Below are 26,560 nucleotides of genomic sequence, written 5' to 3' on the forward strand. Positions count from 1 at the left end.
GCATTGAAGGTCCCCAAGAACCCAGTGGCCTCCATTCTTAAATGGGAGAAGTTTGAAACCACCAAGACTCTTCCTTGAGCTGGGCGCCCGGCCAAACTGAACAATCTGGGGAGAAGGGCTTTGGTCAGGCAGGTGATCAAGAACCCAATGGTCACTCTGACAGATCTCCAGAGTTTCTCTGTGGAGATGTGAGAACCTTCCAGAAGGACAACCATCCCTGCAGCACTCCACCAATCAGGCCTTTATGGTAGTGTGGCCAGACGGAAGCCACTCCTCAGTAAAAGACACATAACAGCCCGCTTGGAGTTTGCCAAAAAGCACCTAAAGGACTCTCAGACCATGAGAAGCATGGTCAGGACCTCAGACTTGGGCAAAGGTTCACCTTCCAACAAACTTAAGCACACAGCCAAGACAACGCAGGAGTGGCTTCGGGACAAGTCTCTGCATGTCCTTGAGTGGCCCAGCCAGAGCCCGGACTTGATCCAGATCAAACATCTCTGGAGAGACCTGAAAATAGCTGTGGAGTGAAGCTCCCCATACAACCTGACAGAGACAGAAACTCCCCAAATACAGATGTGCCAAGCGTGTAGCGTCATACCCAAGATGACTTGAGGCTGTAATTGCTGCCAAAGGTGCTTCAACACAGTACTGAGTAAAGGGTCTAAATACTTAAACTGAAATATTACATTTATATATTTTTGTATTTGTTATAAATTTGCTAACATTCCCAAACCTGTTTTTGCTTTGTCATTTTAGGGTATTTTGTGTAGATTGAGGGGGGTGGGGGGAATATTTGAACCATTTTAGAATACGGCTGTAACGTACCAAAATGTGGGAAAAGTCATGGGGTCTGAATACTTTCCGAATGCACTGTAGTTATGTTTGGTGTCTTGGGCTAAGAGGGTAAATAACCACATACCCCTCATTAATCCTTAGTTAATTTATCATTTGAAACAGGCTTGTGTAAATACCTGCTTTTAGAGAGACGGTAAACATTGGATAGAACAAGGACAATTTAATATTTATCTTACTGAGGTGATGTAGGCGGAATAAATGTATTCATTATCAATTTCTCCTATCGTCTTGAAAGATACAGATCATAAGAGATTTGATGTGTAACGTAATAAACTGTACCGTAATTCACAGAACAGCGCGCACAACCTTTTCATTTAACCACACCCTTTAAGCTATGACGCCAAACAAACGGAAGTGACCAATAACAATTTCCACGTTAAGGTTTTTGTTATTTAGACATTTATTAACACAGTGGAACATTGTTAATTTAACTGCACAGCATCACATACTTAACGTTACCCCAGTTTGTGTTTAATTCGTGTTAGCTAACAATGGCAAACTGTGACGGTGTGGTTTTTCACACTCAGATAGCCTCCATTATGGAGGTGCTAGCGAATGCAGCCGTTACAGAGATATGTAAACTCGTAGACGACGACTATGCAGTGTTTCGTTTGGAAATGTCTCAAAGCCAGAAAGAAAACAGGGCATTGCGGAGGAAACTACAGCTTCTGGAACTGAAGGTGTCACGGGAGCGCGTCCTCGCGAGTCGTCCCAATAGTGTCAAGATCCTCGACGGATACAGAGGAATGGCAAGAGGTACATTTTGCTGAATGCGGAGGCTGCGCGGCCTGTCGCCTCGTTCCCCTCGTGTTCAGATATGTTACCCAGGTTTGGAACTTGGTCAGTTTTTGGATAGTATGTAATACTTGTCTGATATCCATCTTGTACAATGTTTGTATTTTACCAGGAAGGTCAATTAAGAAAAATATTCTTCCACCAACAGAATTGCTTTGTCCTAATACCTATATTTTCGTTCTAAATAATAGGCCTTTTAGGTATGCCTAAATATTGTTATAGTATGTGAATTTTCGAAAATTGAGTAAGCTTTGGGTGCCAGTATGTTATACTAATGTCGGCTTTTCGTCTAGTATAAATCAATGTTCACTTTCGAGTAAGACTCACGTGTGTTTGACAACAGCTGATATGGATGAGTTACTAAACTAACGATTGGCGGGAAACATCGCAATTAGATGACGCGTTCTCTGTATTATGCCGGGTTCAAAACAACTCGGAACAAGTACATCTCCGACTTCCAACTTCTCTGCATTCAAAACAACTGGGAACTCGGGAAAAAAACTCGCTCTGACTGGAAATTGCATGTCGGAAATTAAGTCGTCTTTCTAGAGCTCCGACCTGGAGATCACTTTCGTCATTATTTGACCTCGGTTATTTCCGAATTCCCAGTTGTCTTGAAAGCACAATGAGCCTCTGCCTTACGTCAGATGGCGTCACCCATCCGGGATGCTCGACCCTCGACCGAGTGCAGGCAGAATCGACACACATCTTATGTAGAAAAATGGATTAGCCTTGTATGTTGGTATTTGTTGCTTACTGTATTTAAAAAAAAAAAGTACTATGTTATACGATTAGTACACAGTATGCAGTTTAAGTAAGTAGTAGGCAAGCTGGATTTCAGACAAAGACAGTATCATATTCTAACCAGCTTCTAACCAATTTCCTATTGTCATACTCAATAAAAAAAAAAGTGGTGCATGGAAAAGAATCCAGCAATAAATTAGGATATCAAAAAAATTATGAGAACTGTTACCTTGCATCCTTGCCAATTGTAGACAGTGTCAATAGTGTACAATATAGCACTGAGCACACAGTATCTAACTGAACCACCCCTTTCCTCCATTCACTCTCTCAGGTGAAGAACATTTCACTGTAGGCCACAGGAGCTTTGTGAAGCCAGCGGGACTCAATCCGTGGAGAGATGACCAACCCGTAACTATAAATGAGGAGACTGGAACCTCAACCCAGCATGTTATCGTGATAGAGGTTCGTGTCATAGTGTAACATAAAACATTACAGTACATCAAATGTGCCCCGTCCATTTCAGAAAGCCTTCACTCCGCTATTAAAGGCCCACCTCAAAATAAGTTATCGCACCTATTTTGAGTCATTCCTGTCCTAGAGAGGAAGTTCTCATTTTAGGTTCCACCTCAGACTGACACAGGAAAGTTATGTGAGCACCATTTTGGTTAACAGGCATACTATTAGGTGAAAATAATTATTTCAGAAAGACTACCTGTAAACAGTTGAATCTCAGCTAAACCGTGCCTATACGAGCTGTTGAGGGTTGCCGTTTGTCTGATTCTTGCCTGTTGATAATTCCAGTTAAACCATATAGGATTCCAGACGACATTAATATTTGGATATACACACAGACATGATCAAATAGCTATATTCTTTGTTCTCTCTGACGTTTCAGCTAACTAGCTATACATCAATGCATTATCTAAATCGCAGCTGCAAATCCACCATAGAAATAGAAAGAATAGAAGATCTGGTAATATGGATAGCCTAGTGTATGGTTTGGAGCGTGTATTCGTTTTGGTTGGCCCGGTCCCCAGGGTGGGTAGAGATTTCTATTTAGAATCAGTGGAATGGTTGCAAATCCTGCTCACCCGCAGCACCGGGCCATGCAAAACATATCTTTTTAAACGTTAGTGGTCAAAACCATTCATGGGGCGACGGGGGTAGCGGGCTCTAAAATGCATTAAGAACACCTGCTCTTTCCATGACATGGACTGACCAGGTGAAAGCCACGATACCTTAACTAGTGACCTCGATAAGGGATCAGAAAGGTATTGGGAAGTTCAGAAAATCATCAGGCGATCATTTTGTATGATCTTCTGTGTAGAAAAGAACATCATCATTGATGTCCTTTCTCCACCAGTCTGATTTAGTGACTGGTCTAGTCCACTCTGTTCTAATGAGACTTGTGGGCATTTATTGAGAGAAACACATATGTATTCCTGAGTCTTATCTTTCAGTGATGGAGGTCATAATATTTTGTAGCTTAAACCATATAAAATATCGAGCCACATTTTATTTGTAGGAAGGAAACCGCTCAGTTTATTACAACCGCGGCTACCGGAGGTTACAAACGTAACCCGACTAACGTAACCCGGGTTCTATAAACCAAGCTTATTTTATTTCATAGTTTCTCTTGCGACCTCATTTTTAATTCACGACCCCTAGTTTGAGACACGTTCGCATAGTCAGTGCATATAGGGTCACTGTGGATAATTATTTAACTAACTATTTAGAAGTGGCTATTTAATTAATTTCTCTGGACTAAAACCCTAACAAACTGTTGTTGCAGGATCTAAAAAATCATCAGTCAATAGGAAATATCATTATACTGTTGGGTAAGCTATTTATTGTTAGGGAATGATCGGTAGAAATGTTACAAATAGGGAGGTTGAAGACCCTTGTAAGACATCATAGTAAAATAGAGGGATGTATTGCAAAAGGAAATGGGAAAGATGGGTTAATCTGTGGATATCGAAGGGTTGGAGTTAAGCTCAGAATGACCGGTGGATTGGCCGCTGTGAGTGATAATCTAGCACTTGAAGAAAGAAGAAATTAGGATTATATGTGTAATTATTTAATTACAGGTACTGTAGATGTGAACGAAGTAGCTGTAAGTAGAATGATTGTTGTCCATTAGTTTACTCTAATAAGGGTAGGGGGGAAAGTGTATATATAAAAAAAATAAACATATGGTTTCCATGTATTTGATGCCATTCCATTCGCTCCGTTCCAGCCATTATTATGAGCCGTCCTTCCCTCAGCAGCCTTCTGTGACAAAAACAATGCTTTTTATGGCTTTATCAAATTAGGATCTTACCAGGAAGCCAATAAATAAACGGAGCATGAGTTGTAGTTTGGGTAAGCCAATGTCTGTCAATCAATCAATTAAATGTATTTATAAAGTCATTCTTACATCAGCTCATGTCATAAAGTGCTGTACAGAAACCCGGCCTAAAACCCCAAACAGCAAGCAATACAGGTGTAGAAGCACGTTGGCTAGGAAAAACTCCCTAGAAAGGCCAGAACCTAGGAAGAAACAGAGAGAGGAACCAGGCTATGAGGGGTGGCCAGTCCTCTTCTGGCTGTGCAGGGTGGAGATTATAACAGAACACGGCAAAGATGTTAAAATGTTCATAGATGACCAGCCGGCTCTACTTATAATAATCACAGTGGTTGTAGAGGGTGCAACAGGTCAGCACCCCAGTAGTAAATGTCAGTTGGCTTTTCATAGCCAATCATTCAGAGTATCTCTACCGCCCCTGCTGTCTCTAGAGAGTTGAAAACAGCAAGTCTGTGACAGGTAGCACGTCCGGTGAACAGGTCAGGGCTTCATAGCCACAGGCAGAACAGTTGAAACTGGAACAGCAGCACGACCAGGTGGACTGGGGACAGCAAAGAGTCATCAGGCCAGGTAGTCCTGAGGCATGCATGGTCTTAGGGTTCAGGTCCTTCGGGAGAGAGAGAACTAGAGAGCGTACTTAATTTCGCACAAGACACCGGATAAGACAGGAGAAATACTACAGATATAACAGACTGACCTTAGCCCCCTGACACAAACTATTGCAGCATAAAAACTGGAGGCTGAGACAGGAGGGGTCGGGAGACACTGTGGCCCCGTCCGACGATAGGGCCAAACAGGCAGGATATAACCCCGCCCACTTTGTCAAAGCACAGCCCCCACACCACTGGAAGGATATCTTCAACCACCAACTTACCATCCTGAGACAAGGCCGAGCATAGCCCACAAAGATCTCCCCCTACGGCACAAACCCAAGGGGGTGCGCCAACAATGTCCATGTAGTACAGAGGCACAGCCAACAGCACCTGGACAGACCCACTTATTGTTGTCCATTCGAACGGCTACAATTTCTGGCTCCTCATGTCTGCATTGATTTGGACATGAGGCTGTAACCAACATGCATATCACCTACATTTTAACATGAGAAATAAATGTGAATATTATTCCAATGTTGGCCTCTGATCGGAGTAATTGTTTGATATTGTGTTTTTGTGTGTTTATTTTTACTTGTCCATTCGGAAAAATGTAAATGAGTTGTCTTGTCTGACTTGTCCTTTTGTCCGGGACAAGTAAAAAAACAAGTGTTAATGTCGAGCCCTGCAGGTTCATGACTTGTCATGCCTGCATCATTACTACAAAGAGAACTGCTTGTTACAGCAAATATTTTTTCATCTTAGGCTCACGTGCTCCTTGTAAAAAAGGTCAGTGTAGAGCTCTGCTGAGGGGCCCCGGTTTTGAGAGTCAGCGTGGCGGAGGTGTTGTTGCCTACCCTCACCACTTGTGGCTGGCCTGGCAGGAAGTCCAGGATCCAGTTGCAGAGGTAAGGTGTTCAGTCGCAGGGTCACACAGTCATCCGGAACAACAGGGGCTTTCACGCAAGACTCGGTGTTGTATTCCTCGAAGCTAGCATAAAAGGCGTTTCACTCATTTGGGAGTGCTGCATCACACTGGGAATCTCACGGCTGAGATTCCCTTTGTAATCTGTTATTGTCTGCAAGCCCTGCCACATACGACAAGCGTTGGAGCTGGTGTAATAGGATTCCACCTATGGCTGGGCGATATGGCTTAAAAATCATATCAAATTTTTTTTCAAACTTAAAGGGCCGATTTGCGATATACTGTGCATTCAGAAAATATTCAGACCACTTCACTTTTTCCACATTTTGTTACATTACATCCTTATTCTAAAATTGATTTATTTGTTATTTTCCACCTCATAAAGCTACACATAATACCCCATAAAGACAAAGCAAAAACGAGTTTTCTGACATTTATGAGTTTAAAAACACCGTAAATGTCTCATTTTACATAGGTATTCAGACCCTTTACTTAATACTGTTGAAGCACCTATAGCAGCAATTACAGCCTTGAGTCTTCTTTGGTATGATGCTACAGGCATGGCACATCTGTATTTGGGGAGTTTCTCCCATTCCTCTATGCACATCCTTACAAGCTCTGACAGGTTGGATGGGTAGTGTCTCTGCACAGCTGTTTTCAGGTCTCTATAGATGTTAGATCTGGTTTAAGTCTGGGCTCTGGCTGGGCCACTCAAGGACATTCAGAGACTTGTTCCAGAGCAACCCCTTTGCGTCTTCGCTGTGCTTAGGGTTGTTGTCCTGTTGGAAGATGAGCCTCTGCCCCAGTCTGAGAACCTGCTCCAGAGCGCTCAGGACTTCATCAAGGATCTCTGTACTTTGCTCCGTTCATCTTTCCCTCAATCCTGACTAGTCTCCCAGTCCCTGCCGCAGAAAAACATCCCCACAGCATGATGCTGCCGCAACCATGCTTCACCGTAGGGATGGTGGCAGGTGTCCTCCAGACGTGATGCTTTGCATTCAGGCCAAAGAGTTCAATCTTGGTTTCATCAGACCAGAGAATCTCATGGTCCAAGAGTCATTAAGTGTGTTCTGGCAAACTCCAAGCGGACTGTTATGTGCCTTTTACTGAAGAGTGGCTTCCGGCTGGCCACTTTACCATAAAGGCCTGATTGGTGGAGCGCTGCAGGTTCTCCCTTCTCCACAGAGGAACTCTGGAGCTCTTGTCAGATGCACCGCACCATCAGGTTCTTGGGCACCTCCCTGACAAAGGCCCTTTTCCCTCGATTGTTCAGTTTGGCTGGGCAGCCAGCTCTAGGAAGTGTCTTTGTAGTTCCAAACTTCTTCCATTTAAGAATGATGGAGGCCACTGTGTTCTTGGGGACCTTCAATGCTGCAGACAGCAGATCTGTGCCTCGACACAATCCTTTCTCGGAGCTCTACGGACAATTCCTTCAACTTCATGGCTTGGTTTTTGCTCTGACGTGCACTGTCAACTGTGGGACCTTATATAGACATGGGTGTGCCTTCCCAAATCATGTCCCATCAATTGCATTTACCACAGGTGGACTCCAGTCAAGTTGTAGAAACATCTCAAGGATGATCAATGGAAACAGGATGCACCTGAGCTCAATTTAGAGTCTCTATAGCGAAGGGTCTGAATACTTCTATTAATAAGGTATTTTAAATGTTTTTTAAATATAAATTACCAAAAATGTATCACCTGTTTTCACTTCATAATTATGGGGTATTGTGTGTAGATTTAATTCGTTTTTCATTTGATTTAATCCATTTTAGAATAAGGATATATTGTAACAATGTGGAAAAAGTAAAGTGGTCAGAATACTTTCCGACTGCACTGTATCTCATTTTTAAAAAGGTTTTCTCTAAATAAGCTTTGTTGTACAATTTAATGGCCAAATACGCTGGATGTTAAGCACTCAAAAAAATCTAACGAATTCAGAAATTATACCTAAGATAAATATAAGCCTTCTACAACCATAAGGCCCACAAATAATATATTGTTTTATCAAAATAGTTGAACCTGCTTTTTTTGTTGCAGTAATCACTGATCTGGCTTTCAAGAGTGTCTATTAAAATGTCCCTTATGTTACCAATTTAACCAGAATCATGCATAATGCGCATTCAAGAATGACTAACTTCTTGTGGCAGGCATTATATAAAATTGACAGCCCTCATACACAGATTTGTCAACTCTCTCACAATTTCTCTGTCAACATCAGAGTGCTGCTGCAGTCTGAGTGTTTCTACCAATCAGATTCACTGAAATCAATGTGTGCTCTCCACATTCCCACGGTATTTATTTATTTAGACACCATCAAAAACTCTTACATAAATGTGGCAGCATATACACCTAAACACTAGCTATCTGACATGCGGTATTGCTTGGAGACGACACAGTTTCTCAGTCTGATCAACTGTAGGCTACTGAAAACCGCAGCTGCATAGTCTAGCCTACTATGCTCCCTGTCGCTCTGGCCAGGGTAAACAAAGTGGTAACATTGTGTATCTGTAGCCCATTTGTTAGTGAGAAAATGTGAATGGGATCAGATTTGGTTTATATTCAAACTTGGGCTGACTAGGCTACCTAGACTTTTTCAATCAAATTATTAACTGGAATTAATCAAACACAATAGCTGACAGTTGCATAGGGCAGGACTACGTGATTCAAACCTGCATAAAACAAGCGCAGTCTTGTGAGTCTTATTGTCCAACCATGTTTATCCTCTTTTCAAACCATGTATTTTATTAGGATCCCCATTTAGCTGTTGCAAAAGCCCATATTAAACCTTTTTACTATAGATTAATCACCCCAGGCTGTATAAAGTCCTGACTTTTACCTGGTTAGGTTACCAGATCAGGAAATACTAAGGGCCCCGGAATTATTTTCCCGGCACAACTCGCTGCTCAATACTATCGGATGAATCCTAGAATATATGTATGTGGGATATCCCAATTTGCTTACATGAGACTTCCCTATGACATTGTTATTTGAATTGAACTCCTTTACCGATAATAATCATCTTCTCTCTTGTGTCAGCCTGCGGATGCAGAGGCTGTAGGTCCTGGAGCATCGTCTTTGGTCAAGCAGGAGAAGACTGAAGGAGAGGAGGACCCACAAAACAGCAGAGACATTCAGACTGGAGCAGCGGCTGGAGTGGCGCCCCCTGTAGCCGTGGTGGACCTTGCCACCACGCCCCAGCCCAGGACCCGACCCAGCATCACGGAGGTCATCCTCAAGTCAGAGACAGACACCGAGACACACAGCCTCTTACACACAGGATCTGACCACGGATCAGACCCAGAGAGACTGTTGCTGGGGAGACTAGGCTGTTCTCCTGCTCCTGACTCAAAATATTTACTTTATGAAAACTCGAGCCCAAGGACAGTTCATTCCCATCAAGACTCAAGTGATGCATTAGAGACTGTTAATGATCTGTCTCGTTCTTATACGACAGAGATGGACCCTGGCATTATGCCCTTGGTATTAGAGTCACAGACTGATCTGTCTAGAGGGGACTGGAATCCATACAGTAGTAGAGTATACTCTGAAGGGTGCCTAGATAAGAAAGGGGAGGTTATAGTGATAGATGAAGTGAAAATGGAAGGCGACGCTCCTCTGACATGTAATGCAAACGAGACTCCTATATGGAAAGGATACTCGCAGGGCAACACCAGTGACTTCTTAGACTGCAGGGATGGGTTAGAGACCAGTCTAAATGTCGCAATCCACTCCCCTTCGCACGCTCTCAGGGATCGCGACCCAGTGTCCACGTCGATGGCACCTTCCGATTCACATGGCCGCATCTTTTTCGATCAGGTATTTAACTCCAACGACAGTGCTAGAGCCCAGACTCAGGGAGGGGGAGCCACATCAGGCAATAGTAAAGAGAAACGGTTCCTCTGCATGTTCTGTAACAAAGGCTTCAGCTGCCTCCAGAAGGTGGAGATCCACCAGAGGGTCCACACAGGGGAGAATCCCTTCAATTGTACCCAGTGTGAGAAGAGGTTCTCCCGCCAGGACCACCTGAAGAGGCACCAGAGGGTCCACACAGGGGAGAAACCCTTCAGCTGCCCCCAGTGTGAGAAGAGGTTCTCCCAGGCTGGTGACCTGAAGAGGCACCAGAGGGTCCACACAGGTGAGAAACCTTTCAGCTGTACCCAGTGTCACATGCGCTTTGCCCTGGCTGGCAACCTGAAGATGCACCTGAAGGTCCACGAGGGAGAGAGGCCGTTCACCTGTATGCACTGTGGGAAGAAGTTCTCAGAGAGGAGCTACCTAAGGACACACCAGCAGAAAAAACATTCCTCTGTATAACATATATATACATATATATAGAATGTAACCATTCTGCTCGATAGCTTCTAAGGTTTAGATTAAAGTCAAAGATGATTTTTTTACTGTCAGCTGAAAATCCACAAATGCATTCGGAATAATGAGAGTAACATATTTCATTGTTGGATATTCCTGGGTAGAATATTGCATCCAGACATTGTGTGATATACAATGCTTTCAGAAAGTATTCACATTACTTGACTTTCTCCAAATGTTGTTGTGATACAGCCTGAATTTAAAATTGATTAAATTGTTTGTCTTTTTACAAATGTAAATAATAAATGATAAGCTGAAAAGTATTCAACCCCTTTGTTATGGCAAGCCAAAATAAGTTCAGGAGTAAAAATGTTCTAAACAAGTTGCATGGACTCACTCTGTGTGCAATAATAGTGTTTAACATGAAATTTGAATGACTACCTCATCTCTGTACCCCACACATACAATTATCTGTAAGGTCTCTCAGTCGAGCAATGAATTTCAAACACTGATTCAACCGCAAACACCAGGGAGGTTTTCCAATGCCTCGCAAAGAAGGGCAACTATTGGTAGATGGGTAAAAATAAAAAGCAGACATTGAATATCCCTTTGAGCATGGTGACGTTATTAATTACACTTTGGATGGTGTATCAATACACCCTGTCACTACAAAGATACAGATGTCCTTTCTAACTCAGTTGCCGGAGAGGAAGGAAACCGTTCAGGAATTTCACCAAGAGACAAATGTTGACTTTATTTTTTTACTTTGACCCTTTTTCGTGGTATCCAGTTGTCTCATCACTGCAACTCCCATACGGACTCGGGAGAGGCGAAGGTCGAGAGCCGTGCATCCTCAAACACAACCAACCAAGCCGCGCTGCTTCTTGACACGATGCTCAATTAACCCAGAAGCCAGCCGCACCAATGTGTCGGAGGAAACGGGATGCACCTGGTGACCGTGTCAGGGTGCACTGCGCCCGGCCCGCCACAAGAGTCCTTGGGACAAGGATCCCCCCCCCCTAACCCGGACGACGCTGGGCCAATTGTGCACCACCCCATGGGTCTACCGGCTGTGACAGAGCCTGGACTTGGACCCAGAATTCAGAATCTCGGGAGGCCCAATGGTGACTTTAAAACAGAGTTTAATGGCTGTGATAGAACATTGTAATTACTCCACAATAACCTAATTGACAGAGTGAAAAGAAGGAAGCCTGTACAGAATACAAATATTCAAAAACATGCATCCTGTTTGCAATAAGGCACTAAAGTAAAACTGCAAAAAAAATGTAGCAAAGAAATTAAGTTTGCCCCAAACATAACACTTTGTAATCAAGACAAACACATCACTGAGTACAACTCTTTATATTTTCAAACATGGTGGTGGCTACATCATGTTAGGTGTATGCTTGTCATCGGCAAAGGCAGGTGAAATCCTACAGGAAAATCTGGTTGTCTACTTTCCAACAGACATGGAGACATTCACCTTTCAACAGGACAATAACCTAAAACAAAAGGCCAAATATATACTGGAGATGCTTACCAAGATGACATTGGATGTTCCTGAGTGGCCGAGTTACAATTTTGACTTAAATCTACTTGAAAATCTAAGGCAAGACCTGGAAATTGTTGTCTAGCGATGATCAACAACCAATTTGACAGAGCTTGAATAATTGTTTTAAAGAATAATGGAAAAATGTGCACAATCCAGGTGTGGAGAGCTCTTAGAGACTTACCCAGAAAGACTCACAGCTGTAATCGCATACCAAAGGTGCTTCTACAAAGTATTGACTCGGGTGTGAATACTTATGTCAATTTCTGTATTTAATTTTCAATAAATTAGCTAAAATGTCTAAACATGTTTTCACTTTTATTATGGGGTATTGTCTGTAGATGGGTGAGGGGAATTATTCATTTTTGAATCCGTTTTGAACTCCAACTGAAACACAACAAAATGTGGAATAAGTCGAGGGGTATGAATACTTTCTGAAGGCACTATATAACGCATATATAAGCCTAAAAAGTCTGTTAGATATTGTGTGTGTACTGTGTAGGCTATATAGTGCCAGTTTAATTACTTCCATTCAACTATTGACATTTTTCCCAAGACACCTTTATTGACAGAATGAATGCAGTTTATGAAGTTCATGCAGATTTTTGTTGAGACATTACATTTTTGTAATTTAGCAGGAGCTCCTAGTTGCAAGGGAAAGCTGGTTCCACCATTGGGGTGCCAGGACAGAAGAGCTTTGATTGGGTTAAACAGGAGCTTGAATGGGCAAAAAAAAAATACATTAAAAAAAAAACATTAGCTGACATGGGCTAATTGATCTGGACATTTTTGACAAGTTATACATCTCTCTATGGTATGCAATGACTAACATGACGAGAGGAACTGATGATGCACTACCCAATTTCGAAAAAATTGCACATTAGTGAGTTCTACTATTACAACATTCAAGAGTAAGTTTAAAGCTGGACTGAGATCGTTAAAACATCAACAACAAAAAATATATATACATGACTGGGAATACAGATATGCATCTGTTGGTCGCAGATACCTTAAAAACAAAATGGATGAGAACCAGTCGGTATCTGCTGTGACCACCATTTGCCTCATGCAGAGCGACACATCGCCCTTGCATAGAGTTGATCAGGCTGTTGATTGTGGCCTGTGGAATGTTGTCCCACTCTTCTTCAATGGCTGTGCGAAGTTGCTGGATATTGGTGGGAACTGGAACACGCTGTCGTACACGTTGATCCAGAGCATTCCAAACAGGGCTAAGTGGATGACATGTCTGGTGAGTATGCAGGCCATGGAAGAACTGAGACATTTTCAGCTTCCAGGAATTGTGTACAGATATAGTAACATGGGGCTGTGCATTATCATGAGGTGATGGCGGCGGATGAATGGCACAACAATGGGCCTCGGGATCTCGTCACGGTGTCTCTGTGTATTCAAATTACCATCGATAAAATTAAATTGTGTTCATTATCCGTAGCTTAAGCATGCCCATACCATAACCTCACCGCCACCATTGGGCACTCAGTTCACAGCGTTGACATCAGCACGACGCCATACACGTAGTCTGTGGTTGTGAGGCCGGTTGGATGTACTGACAAATTCTCTAAAACAACGTTGGAGGTGGCTTATGGTAAAGAAATTAACATAAAATTATCTGGCAATAGCTCTGGTAGATATTCCTGCAGTCAGCATGCCAATTGCATACTCCCTCAACTTGAGACATCTGCAGCATTGTGTTGTGTGACACAACTTCACATTTTAGTGTGGCCTTTTGTCCCCAGCACAAGGTGCACCTGTGTAATGAACATGATGTTTAATCAACTTCATGAGATGCCATACCTGTCCAGTGCATGGATTATCTTGGCATAGGAGAAAAGCTCACTATCAGGGATCTAAATCAATTTGTGGCCAACATTTTTGAGAAATTACCTTTTCTGTGTATGGACAATTTCTGGGATATTTTATTTTAGCTCATGAAACATGGGGCTAACACTTTACAAGTTGCATTTATATATTTTGTTCAGTGTATGCGTATTTGGTGTATTTAAAATGTATTTATGTTTATTAAACTTGACTTCAAATAACTGGTGATGCGAGTTGCTCTTAGAATGCACGACTTGGACTTGACTCAACCTGTTTTACTTTGTGACTTGAGACTTCTTTGTGACTCGAATCGTAGTGACTTAGTCACACCTTTGGTATACTCTGAGGGGGGTTCTGGTCCAGGGTTTCCGTTTGGCGCCGGACAACGTGACCAGCAAGATTTTAATTTACCGGACATCCATATGCATTGTATTCGTAACGCATTGGGGCGTTGGACCTCAAAATCACATTGACATGATTTTAATGAATCGTACATGCTGACCAATCCAGATGTGCATGTTGATGTTGTACCCCCACACCAGACACGATCAGGACACACAGGTTTAAATGTCAAACAAACTCTGAACTAATTATATTAATTTGGGGACAGGTTGAAAAGCATTAAACATTTATGGCAATTTACCTAGCTAGCTAGCTTGCTGTTGCTAGCTAATTTGTTCTGGGATATAAACATTGGGTTGTTCCTTTACCTGAAATGCACAAGGTCCTCTACTAAGACAATTAATCCACAGATAAAAGGGTAAACAGTTTGTTAATAGTACACTCTTCTCTTTCAGGCTTCTTCTTCTTTGGACTTTATATGGTGGTTGGCAACCAACTTTAAGGTGCATTACCACAACCAACTGGAGTGTGGTCTTCAGTTCATCTTTCAATCACCCACATGGGTATATGCTCCTAAACACCAATGAGGAGATGGCATGTGGGTATATGTTCTTAGAAACCAATGAGGAGATGGGAGAGGCCAGACTTGCAGGGTCACAATCTATTTTAGCGCCTGGCCACACAGGCACTCGGTGGGTTCAATGATTGAATAACATGTATGTGTACATTTATTTTGTAACGCAAGCGGTGTGGTCAGCATGTTAACCTGTAAAGTTGTAATAAAGTAGAATGATGTTCTTATACCAACATGACAGGTTTATTGAAAAGCAAAACATGGCCCGTCTTCATCCCTGCTAAAAATCACAAGTTAATATAATTGTTTTTAAATTAAAAAAAAAGATTTAGAACAAGTCGCCTACACGGTAATAAGACTTCAAAATAGAGTATGTGTATAAAATAATTTTCAAATAATCTTGCTTTATAAGCAATTTGTGTGAATATTTAATTAATAAATATCAAAACACAGCTAATTTTCATTAGGCCTTATGAATAACAAAACAGTTCTACTGGATGATAATGTTTTTATTTTCATTTTAACTATGGTCATGACTCGTGTCGTGTGATATGTGGCTTATTGATAACAACTCTGTTTCCTACTGTAGGTAGTTGTGTGCCTAGTGATTGCAACATTGTAACTCTCCGATGGGTATTGTTGGCGTCGATGTTTCGTTTCCAAGTGCTACTGAATAAGCTCAACTGAAATGCACCAATTGCGCATGATACACATTACTCTACTATAGTCTCAATCCATTACGAATCTTTCTTTATATTATACATGACACAGGGAAGGCATATGTTGATCTTGCTTAGGTCGGCAGCAGAACTGCTAGCCTAATTGTACGTGCGTTTGCGGCGGATCTTGCCCTGCTGAAAGTAAGCTGCTGCTGTTGAAAAGTCAAAACTATCCAACTCCTTGGAGCAGCTTGATCGATGACCTCGTCCCCACAGTTGCCCGTACGTACAGTGTACATTTGGAAAGTATTCAGACCCCTTCCCTTTTTCCACATTTTTGTTACGTTACAGCCTTATTCTAAAATATATATATATATATATATATTTTTTTTAAAGCTCTCAATCTACACACAATTCCCCATAATGACTAAGCGAAAACAGGTTTAGAAAAGTTTGCTAATTTATTACAAATAAAAAACATACCGTATTTACATAAGTACTCAGTTCCCGCCAATATCCAGCAACTTCACACAGCCTTTGAAGAGGGGGGCAACGTTCCACGGGCCACAATCAACAGCCTGATCAACTCTATGCAAAGGAGATGTGTCGCGCTGCATTAGGCAAATGGTGATCACAGCAGATACCGACTGGTTCTCATCCAAACACCCCTACTTTTTTTAAAGGTATCTGTGACCAACAGATGCAAATCTGTATTCCCAGTCATGTATATGGTGCCTTCGGAAAGTATTCTGACCCCTTCCCTTTTTCCACATTATGTTACATTACAACTTTATTCTAAAATTGATTAAATATGTAAATAAGGTATCTGTTTTTAATTTTTTTAAGTATTCAGACCCTTTGCTATGAGACTCGAAATTGAGCTCAGATGCATCCTGTTTCCATTGATCATCCTTGAGACGTTTCTACAACTTGATTGATGTCCACCTGTGGTCAATTCAGTTGATTGGACATGATTTGGAAAGGCACGCATCTGTTTATATAAGGTCCCACGGTTGACAGTGCACGTCAGAGCAAAAACCAAGCCATGATGTCGAAGGAATTGTCCGTAGAGCTCCGAGACAGAATTGTGTTGGCGTAAATCTGGAGAAGGGTAGGAAAATGTCTGCAGCATTGAAGGTCCCCAAGAACACAGTGGCCTCCATCATTCTTAACTGGAAGAAGTTTGGAACCGCCAAGAATCTTCCTAGAGCTGGGCGACCCGGCCAGAGCAATCAGGGGGAGAAGGGCCTTGACCATGAAGGGGACCAAGAACCCAATGGTCACTCCAGAATTCCTCTGTGGAGATGGGAGAACCTTCCAGAAGGGCAACCATCTTTGCAGCACTTCACCAATGAGGCCTTTATGGTAGAGTGGCCAGACAGAAGCCACTCCTCAGTAAAAGGCACATGACAGCCTGCTTGGAGTTTGCCAAAAGGCACCTAAAGGACTCTCTGGCCTAATGAAACCAAGATTGAACTCTTTGGCCTGAATGCCAAGCATCACCTCTGGAGGAAATCTGGCACCATCTTTACGATGAAGCATGTTGGTGGCAGCATCATGCTGTGGGCATGTTTTTTAGCGGCAGGGAATGGGAGATTAGTCAGGATCGAGGCAAAGATGAACAGAGCAAAGTGCAGAGCGATCCTTGATGAAAACCTGCTTCAGGGCACTCAGGACCTGAGACTGGGGCGAAGGTTCACCTTCCAACAGGACAACGACCCTAAGCACACAACCAAGACAACGCTGGAGTGGCTTCGGGACATGTCTCTGAATGTCCTTGAGTGTCCCAGCCAGAGCCCGGACTTGAACCCAATCTAACATCTCTGGAGAGATCTGAAAATTGCTGTGCAGCAACGCTTGAGACAGGACAAAGCTTGAGAGGATCTGCAGAGAATAATGGGAGAAACTCCCCAAATACAGGTGTGCCAAGCTTGTAGTGTCATACCCAATACGAGTCGATGCTGCAATCGCTAACAAAGGTGCTTTAAACAAAGTACTGAGTAAAGGGTTATGAATACTTATGTAAATGTGATATAAAAAACAGTTTTTTTCTTTCTCATTATGGGGTATTGTGTGGATTGAGGGAAAAATATCTGTAGTCATTTTTAGAATAAGGTTGTAAGGTAAGTTTATTTAGTAAATATTTTCTTAACTCTTATTATTCTGCCCTTGAGTTGCGTTCCCATGCAAAACTAGACAGATAGCTAACAACTAAGTCTTCAATAAAACTCCCAAGGCGTGACTTTTCTTGAATGAATATATTGAAACGTTTATGTTGTGAAACTGCAAAATACAGAAAATAATATACTTTAGTGTTCAATTCACACCGACATACTGTAGCTGTACATTAAACATTTGAAGTTGCATAAATACAAAGCACGCGCTAAGGTACCATGCATCTGGCATGATGCCAAACCATATAGCTAATTGTTAACCATATGGTGATTGCTCCTTTCATTACTCTAATAATGTATAACCATCTATGTAGAATAACAAAGCATATTACACTAAAAACAGTAACAAAACTACAGTATTGTATATTTTACAATTCGTTTGCATGACGCATGAGCAAAGTAATACAGCAAACGACATACACAAAAGGCATTGCAATTGAGTAAATGCAACCAACATTGATATGTAAGAAACTATATCAATAACAAGATTATCATCATTAGCTAAATGCTTGAATCGAACTTACAAACAAATATTTTTCCAAGGCTGAAGCGTGACAAGAAATAACTACATTGGAAGACCTGCACTGTAGCGTTGTTTGTAGCTGCTTCTATGCGTGCAAAACAAATTCTGAACTTCCGTTTGCGTTGACTTTCTAAGTACCAGAAAGCGCCACTAGGGGGCAAATAACACCATTGAACACAATAAAAATCCAATTTAACCATTGTAATAAAATAATCTGTTACCTTCTAACAGGATGGCAGCACACTTATTTTTCTTAACAGTATTGTTGTTTAAGGGCTTGTAAGTAAGCGTTTCACTGTAAGGTCAACACCTTTAGTATTCGACGCATGTGACAAATACAATTGAATTGGATTTGAGGCTGGCACCCTGACGAAGCACCAGAGGGTCTACATGGAGCATTCCTACAGCTGCCCCCAGTTTAAGAAGAGGTTCTCCCGCCAGTACCCGTTTGAAGATGCACCTGAAGGTCCACACTGGAGAAAGACTACTCGCCTGTACGCATGCAGAAAGAGGTTCTCAGAGAGGAGATACATTTGGCTACATCAGCAGAAAAAGCACACTGAGTGTACAAAACATTGGGAACACCTGCTCTTTCAATGCAACTGACCAGGTGAAAGCTATGATCCCTTATTGATGTCACATGTTAAATCCACTTCAATCAGTGTAGATGATGGGGAGGAGACGAGCTAAATAAGGATTTTTAAGCCTTGAGACTATAGAGCCCCAAAGTGGAGGTGTCATAATACCCATAAAACCTAGAGATCAAACAGGGAAATGGTTCCAATTGTTTTTCCACCATTTTTCCCATTTCCCACCATTTTAGAAACACTTAAATTAAGGGCTTCCAGTGTAGGATTCCCCTGGCATGATAACCATGTACATTTCTCTCAGACAAGGTAACTTTTGTCAATATATTCGGCTCTATTTACTCTGATTCGAAAATGCTAATTAGCATCAAAGTAGACATGCAAAACTACAAATCCCTGCAAGCTCCTGCATGTCATCTCTAGCTGATACCATTGCTAACAGGTATTGTGTCAATTTAAAACTTCCAACAGACATTTCACAGAATTGTCCATTTTAAAGAACATTTAGCTAACATTGGATAGTTATTCCAGAGATTCTTATGTTTGCAAAATGCATCATACAGGGATGATTTCTGTATTTTGAAAGTTACAAAACTTGATCATTTTGATTGCTGACAGGCAAAATATTTTAGGACTATGTCAACAATGGACTAATAAAGCAAATACCAAAATATCATTTTTGGGTGGAGTTTTCCTTTAAGGATAAAGGGATACTTCCGGAGTTCAGCTATGGGGCACTTTATCTACTTCCCCAGCATCAGAGGAACTTGTGGATACCATTTCTATGTCTCTGTTCAGTATGAAGGAAGTTAGAGGTAGTTTTGCGAACCAATGCAAATTAGCGTTACCCATAGACCTCCAGTCATTGCGCTATCTGTATCCGCTAGTAGATACCCATAGACTTCCAGTCATCGCTAACGCTAATCTTTAGTGAATATTTATCAAACTTTGATCAGATCGTCTAACTATGGGTGCTTTGTATATGGTTCAGTGGTTATTACATTGCTGTTGCACTTTGATGCAAGCGAGGGCACGCAGTATGTATGATGGTGCCTTTTTAAAACTACACCGGTAGAGGCTTTACAAGTAGATTGTTGAGAAATACCACTATCCCTTAGACGAGTTAACCTCTACAGGATCGGTGGGTCCTGTAGAGGCTGAGCTAATGTAGGCTAATGTAATTAGCATGAGGTTGTAAGTAACAAGAACATTTCTCTGGACATATCTGATATTGGCAGAAAGCTTAAATTCTTGTTAATCTAACTGCACTGTCCTATTTACAGTAGATTTATTACAGTGAAAGATTACCATGCTATAGTTTGAGGAGAGTGCAGTTATGAACTTAAATGTATTAATAAACCAATTATGCACATTTGGGCATTCTTGATACAAAATGTTGAACAAATGCAATGGTTCATTGGATCAATCTAAAACTTTGCACATACACTGCTGCCATCTAGTGGCCAAAATCTAAATTGTGCCTGGGCTGGAATAATACATGATGGCTTTTCTCTTGCATTTCAAAGATGATGGTACAAACAAAACAAAAAACTTGTTTTACCAGATGTGTTATATTCTCCTACATTAATGTAACATTTCCACAAACTTCAAAGTGTTTCCATTTCAAATGGTATCACGAATATGCATATCCTTGCTTCAGGTCCTGAGCTACAGGCAGTCAGATTTGGGTATCTCATTTTAGGTGAAAATCCTTAAGAGGTTGATAACATGTAGATACTACGCTGGCAGTATTGGAAGACTGCTGGGAATATGAATAATATCAAAAGAGGGAGCCCCTGAGATTCAGAAAGGGGTTTGATGAATATAGACACGGGGACCTTTTTTATAGAGCCATCTGTGACAATAGGACATGTGCCACTGTGGTTTTATACAAGACCATATGTTGATCTTAGCCTGATTGAAGAAAATAAAGTAATTTATTTGTATATTCAACAGAAATGGTTGTGATTGTTGTATTGCAATGGATAGAGGAGATGCAACCAAGAGTAGTAATTTGTTTGGACTCTGCATCAGTTTTGTGTAGTTTAAGATCTGGAAAATCAGAATGAGAGGATTCATTTGTAGAAGTAATGACGCTGTTGTTCAGTTTTGTTGCATTCCTACTCATACAGGAGTTAGTTAAAATTATATAGTAGATATAATAGCAAAGAAAGCAGTGAAAAATAATATTGTGGATATACAGGTGCAGTTAATTAGAGAAATTTACATATTGAATAGGGAAAATGGGTTACATTGCTGGCAGAGGCAATGGGATGAATAGTAAGGGAAGACATTTTTTCAAAGAAATCTGTATGGGAGGGTCTAAGGCACTGCATCGCTAGCTGGAGCACTAGAGATTCTGGTTCGAGTCCAGGCTCTGTCGCAGCCGGCCGCGACCCATGGGGTGGCGCACAATTAGCCCAGCGTCGGCCGGGTTAGGTAAGGGTTTGGCCGGCAGGGATGTTCTTGTCCTATCGCGCACTAGCGACTCATGTGCCGGGCCAGGCCCGACACGTTGGTGCGGCTGGCTTCCAGGTTAAGCGATCATTGTGTCAAGAAGCAGTGCGGCTTGTCTGGGTTGTGTTTCGGAGGACGCACGGCTCTAGACCTTCGCCTCTCCTGAGTCCGTACGGGAGTTGCAGTGATGAGACGAGACTGTAACTACCAATTGGATACCATGAAATTGGGGAGAAAAGGGATTCAAGTTAAAAACATATTTTTACAAGAAATAAATCCAGATCTGTATTTGAATATCCATACTAAAATACTGTATAATACATACTTAATGACTATATACTACATACTGTATGCTATTCATTAATTTTAGTATACTGTAAACGAACTGTCATTTCAGTTGAGTTTACTAGAGCTTTGCCTGTCTACCGGAAGTTGATGCTGTTGCTATGCAACCTCTTGCTAGCATAACACATAACTAGCTAAACATTTTATGATTTTGGGTTGTGTTTGTAAATTCAATCTGGAGTGCCAGAGTGCGGTCAGGGCGTTTGTAAATCCAGAGTGTTGTCAGTTCATAAATTCGGAGCATGATCTGGCCGAGGAGTCGTGTTGATCCGAGCGTTCAACAGTAGTCAAGCACCCAAGTTTACTAGCTAATGTTGGCTAGCTACTTCCAGAAACAAATGAAACAGAGAACACCTCACTCTCACTCATCAGTTATTCTGCTTGAAATCGGAGTAGATAGCCAGAATGAACATTTACATTTACATTTAAGTCATTTAGCAGACGCTCTTATCCAGAGCGATTTACAAATTGGTGCATTCACCTTATGACATCCAGTGGAACAGCCACTTTACAATAGTGCATCTAAATCTTTTAGGGGGGTGAGAAGGATTACTTATCCTATCCTAGGTATTCCTTAAAGAGGTGTACAATGTCGATTGAAACGAATATACCACTTAGCTAAGAACAATGTGAATAATCAAGTCAATAAACGTTGGGTAGTTAGATAGCAGATAGTTAATAATACTGCCTGGCAAGTTCAATGTATTAGTAGCCAACTAACGTTAGGTACCTAGCTAACATACCGGTTACTGTAATTCAACGCGGTGTGTAAGAATAGTGTAGCTAACATAACCTGTAACGTAACTTATTTGAAAAGTCATTACATTGAATTGCTCAATTTATATTTTTCGCCATTTTCTTCAAATCTGAAAACGATGTGAAGCCACGCCCATTTTTGTCAAATTTAGTATGTCATCCGATAACTTTTTGCATATAAACTATATCCACACTATGACCAAAAAGCATACTATATACTCAATTCACGTCACAAATAGTACGGTTAGTATGAGTATTCGAACACAGCTCAGGTTTAGTGAAGAGAATAATTGAGGACGGTCTCACACTCCAGTACAGTAGGTGGCGGTGTATGCACCTTTCAGTTGGTTGCGTCAATACAAACTTAAATAAGTAATAAGCGGAAGTGAGTAGTGATCAAGAACCATTTCCACGTTAGCGTTTTTATTTTTTAGACATTTATTAACACCCTGAAACTCAATGCGATTCATTTTAACTGCAAAACAACACGTACTTAACTCGGGTAGTCTTTAATTCGCGTTTGGAGACGGGACTTTGTTGATGTTTTCTAGGTAACGCCAGCTAGCTGCTAACGATACTTGTAAACAATGGCTAACGATATGGTTTTTCACACTCAAATAGCCTCGATTATGGAGGTGCTAGCGAATGCAGCCGTGGCAGAGATCTGTAAACTCGTAGACGACGACTATGCAGTGTTTCGTTTGGAAATGTCTCAAAGCCAGAAAGAAAACAGGGGATTGCGGAGGAAACTACAGCTACTGGAACTGAAGGTGTCACGGGAGCGCGCAGAGAGGACAATACGCGAGCGCGTCCTCACCAGTCGTCCCAGTAGTGTCAAGATCCTCGACCGATACAGAGGAATGGCAAGAGGTACTTTTTTGGAGAAGGCGCAGGTGCCTGTTGTTCGGTTATTTTCTGGGCATGTTGTTCAGATGTGTTACCCAGAATTGGGTCTTAGTCCGTTTTTGGATAGTATACAATACTTACCCTGATTATTAAGCTATCTTGTAATATTTTATTTATTTGACCTTAAATTGACCTGCTTGGTTAAAAGAAAGAAAAAATATTATTGCAGAGTCAATGGCCATTTTTCCGAATACCCTTTATTGCGTTCTAGATAGTAGAGTGTTAGAGGTCAAAATGAAACTGTTTCTGGTGTTATACTTTGTATTCCATGTTATCAAGAAGCTTCTCAGGAACACAGAACACTTTATTTCATGAGGATAGGAGTTATCATTGCTAGAATGTCCTATTTTCAAAGTAATTGAAAAAGGTAAATTCCTAGTCCATGGGTTTAAATTAAGGCCTAGACAACCAGGTGTGGGGAATTCCTTACTAACCCGTAGCACTCACGCCCGTAGCACTCACGCTGTAGCACTCACGCCTGTAGCCATTAAGTGCTTTGAAAGGCTGGTAATGGCTCACATCAACACCATTATCCCAGAAACCCAAGACCCATTCCAATTTGCATACCGCCAAAACAGATCCACAGATGATGAAATCTCTATTGCACTCCACACTGCCCTTTCACACCTGGACAAAAGGAACACCTATGTGAGAATGCTGTTCATTGACTACAGCTCAGCATTCAACACCATAGTACCCTTAAAGCTCATCACCAAGCTAAGGATCCTGGGACTAAACACCTCCCTCTGGATCCTGGACTTCCTGACAGGCTGCCCCCAGGTGGTGAGGGTAGGTAGCAACACATCTGCCACGCTTAGCCTCAACACTGGAGCTCCCCAGGGATGTTCACCCACGACTGCATGGCCAGGCACGACTCCAACACCATCATTAAGTTTGCTGACGACACAACAATGGTAGGCCTGATCACCGACAACAATGAGACAGCCTAGGGAGGAGGTCAGAGACCTGGCTGGGTGGTGCCAGAGCAACAACCTATCCCTCAACGTAATCAAGACTAAGGAGATGAATGTGGACTACAGGAAAAGGAGCACCGAGCATGTCCCCATTCTCATCGACGGGGCTGTAGTGGAGCAGGTTGAGAGCTTCAAATTCCTTGGTGTCCACATCAACAACAAACTAGATTGGTCCAAACACACACAGACAGTCGTGAGGAGGGCACGACAAAGCCTATTCCCCCTCAGGAAATGAAAAAGATTTCGCATGGGTCCTGAGATCCTCAAAAGGTTCTACAGCTGCAACATCAAGAGCATCCTGAGCGGTTGCATCACTGCCTGGTACGGCAATTGCTCCGCCTCTGACCGCAAGGCTCTTCGGAGGGTAGTGCGTACGGCCCAGTACATCACTGGGGCAAAGCTGCCTGCCATCCAGGACCAGAGTGCCCAATAATATGCCCAAAGCTGTGCCGTGCCACCTGCATACACAGCCCACACAGACACAAACTTCCCCACCCACACACACAGCCTAACACAGACACACATTTCTCAATAAGTCTGAATGTAGAAGGTTGCAATACTAGTATAAAAACACAGTTTACTTCTAAGGTAGGGCTACACCTGAGTTGGGTTACATTGTAATGTTATGGTGTGTCTATATGAGTTAATACAGTGATGGGAGGGTAAACTGCACCATTTCCAGCAAATAATTAGCCTAGGCTGAGACAGTGAGCTTCCTGCTAGCCACCTGCACAGCAAGATAGATGGGACACATTTTAAATTCACAGGTATTTAGCTTTTATCAATTTGTATGTCTGTAGCCACTGAATTCTGGTAGTTTACACTTGAAATAATAAAACCATCCATCACAAAATTCCCGGATTGCACAGTACAGCCTCTGCAGATCAGAGACCGACAGATGTGTATCTTTATTCCCAGTCATGTGAAATCCATAGATTAGAGCCGAATGAATTATTTAAATTTACTGATTTCCTTATATGAACTGTAAAATCTTTGAAATTGTTGCATGTTGCGTTTTTTATATTTTTATTCAGTATAGAATTCTCGCATAATGTCCATTGTTTATCGCGTCACCTATAAATAGTAGCAGTGGTGGAAAAAGTACCCAATTGTCATACCCGAGTAGAAGTAAAGATACCTTAATAGAAAATGACTCAAGTGAAAGTCACCCAGTAAAAGTCTCTAAAAACGGGAAAAATGTATTGAGTAAAAATTACATACTTTTATTTAGTAATGTTCTGAAGTAAAAGAGTAAAGTTGTAAAGTACTTCAAATTAAGTAGTTTTTGGGGGTATATGTACTTTACAATTTATATATTTTTTACATCACTGAATAGTAGGCAAAAATAGCTGATATTCAAATATGGGATGTGCTACCAAAATGAACGAATTGCACAGAACAGCGAAATTGCAAATTAGATGAAGCATTGTCAGTATGGATGAGCCTAGTATATTGGTATTTGTTGTTTAGGGCATACGTTATTACTAAACAGCACATTCTAAGTAATATATAGTATGATTAGTGCACAGTATGCAGTTTAAGTAAGTAGTAGGCAATCCAGATTTCGGGCACTGCCAGTATCATATTCTAACCAGATTCTGATTTACTGAATGTCTTATTGTCATACTCAATAAAAACAATGTGATGCATGGAACATAATCAATCAATAAATAGTATCTCAAAAAGTTATGAGAAGTGTTACCTTGCATACCCTGCATCCTTGCCAATTGTAAACAGTGTCAATAGTGTACAATATAGCGTTGAGCATTGACAGTACCTAACCTAACCACCTCTTTTCCCCCAATCACTCTCAGGCGAAGGACATCTCACTGTAGGCCACAGGAGCATTGTGAAGCCAGCGGGACCCAATGTGTGGAGAGATGACCAACCCATAGCTATAGATGAGGGGATTGGAACCTCAACCCAGCATATTATTGTGATAGAGGTTAGTGTCATAGTGTAACATTAGAAATGACAGTGCATCAAATGTGTCCTGTTTTATTTCAGAAATGGTCCACCTCAGCTATTAAAATCAAATAAAAAATGTATTTGCCACATGCGCCGAATACAACGGGTGTAGACTTCACCATGAAAATAGTAACACAAGAGGAATACAATATACTAGAATGGAGCTAAACAAAAAAATTAACTTCCCTTTTTCAGGACCTTGTCTTTCAAAGATATTTTGTAAATATCCAAATAACTTCACAGATCTTCATTGTAAAGGGTTTAAACACAGTTTCCCATGCTTGTTCAATGATCCAGAAACAATTAATGAACATGCACCCGTGGAACGGTCGTTAAGACACTAACA

General features: G+C 41.5%; 2 protein-coding genes across 6 annotated transcripts in view; both read left to right on the plus strand.

Moving 5' to 3' along the window:
* Positions 1 to 26,560, plus strand: part of LOC118395568 (neurotrophin receptor-interacting factor homolog) — a 384,346-nt gene that overhangs the window by 7,611 nt on the left and 350,175 nt on the right. For 2 of the 3 annotated variants that reach the window (XM_052465144.1, XM_052465145.1), the window contains exon 2: positions 26,061 to 26,191. The exons of the other annotated variant lie outside the window; for it this stretch is intronic. In XM_052465144.1, the coding sequence (XP_052321104.1) occupies positions 26,061 to 26,191 (131 nt within the window). The remainder of the gene's footprint in view (positions 1 to 26,060; positions 26,192 to 26,560) is intronic. 3 annotated transcript variants of the gene reach the window in all.
* Positions 1,184 to 10,887, plus strand: LOC127905929 (gastrula zinc finger protein 5-1-like). Of its 3 annotated transcripts, none has more exons than XM_035789397.2 (3): positions 1,184 to 1,611; positions 2,726 to 2,856; positions 9,293 to 10,887. In XM_035789397.2, the coding sequence occupies exons 1-3, from the start codon at positions 1,347 to 1,349 to the stop codon at positions 10,568 to 10,570; spliced, it is 1,674 nt and encodes a 557-aa protein (XP_035645290.1). In that variant the 5' UTR covers positions 1,184 to 1,346; the 3' UTR covers positions 10,571 to 10,887. The 3 variants fall into 3 exon arrangements, with proteins under 3 accessions (XP_035645290.1, XP_035645293.1, XP_035645292.1); XM_035789400.2 differs by having other exon boundaries at positions 1,537 to 1,683; XM_035789399.2 differs by having other exon boundaries at positions 1,563 to 1,695.

Source organism: Oncorhynchus keta, chromosome 16 (genome assembly GCF_023373465.1).
Source record: "Oncorhynchus keta strain PuntledgeMale-10-30-2019 chromosome 16, Oket_V2, whole genome shotgun sequence".
NCBI lineage: Eukaryota > Metazoa > Chordata > Actinopteri > Salmoniformes > Salmonidae > Oncorhynchus > Oncorhynchus keta.

What these genes read in the sequence shown, in the direction of transcription:
- LOC127905929 (XM_035789397.2), top strand. Translation starts at nt 1,347, where the DNA reads ATGGCAAACTGTGACGGTGTGGTTTTTCACACTCAGATAGCCTCCATT. An exon ending in ATACAGAGGAATGGCAAGAG is followed by an intron (nt 1,612 to 2,725) that starts GTACATTTTGCT and finishes TCACTCTCTCAG; the next exon opens with GTGAAGAACATTTCACTGTA. An exon ending in AGCATGTTATCGTGATAGAG is followed by an intron (nt 2,857 to 9,292) that starts GTTCGTGTCATA and finishes CTCTTGTGTCAG; the next exon opens with CCTGCGGATGCAGAGGCTGT.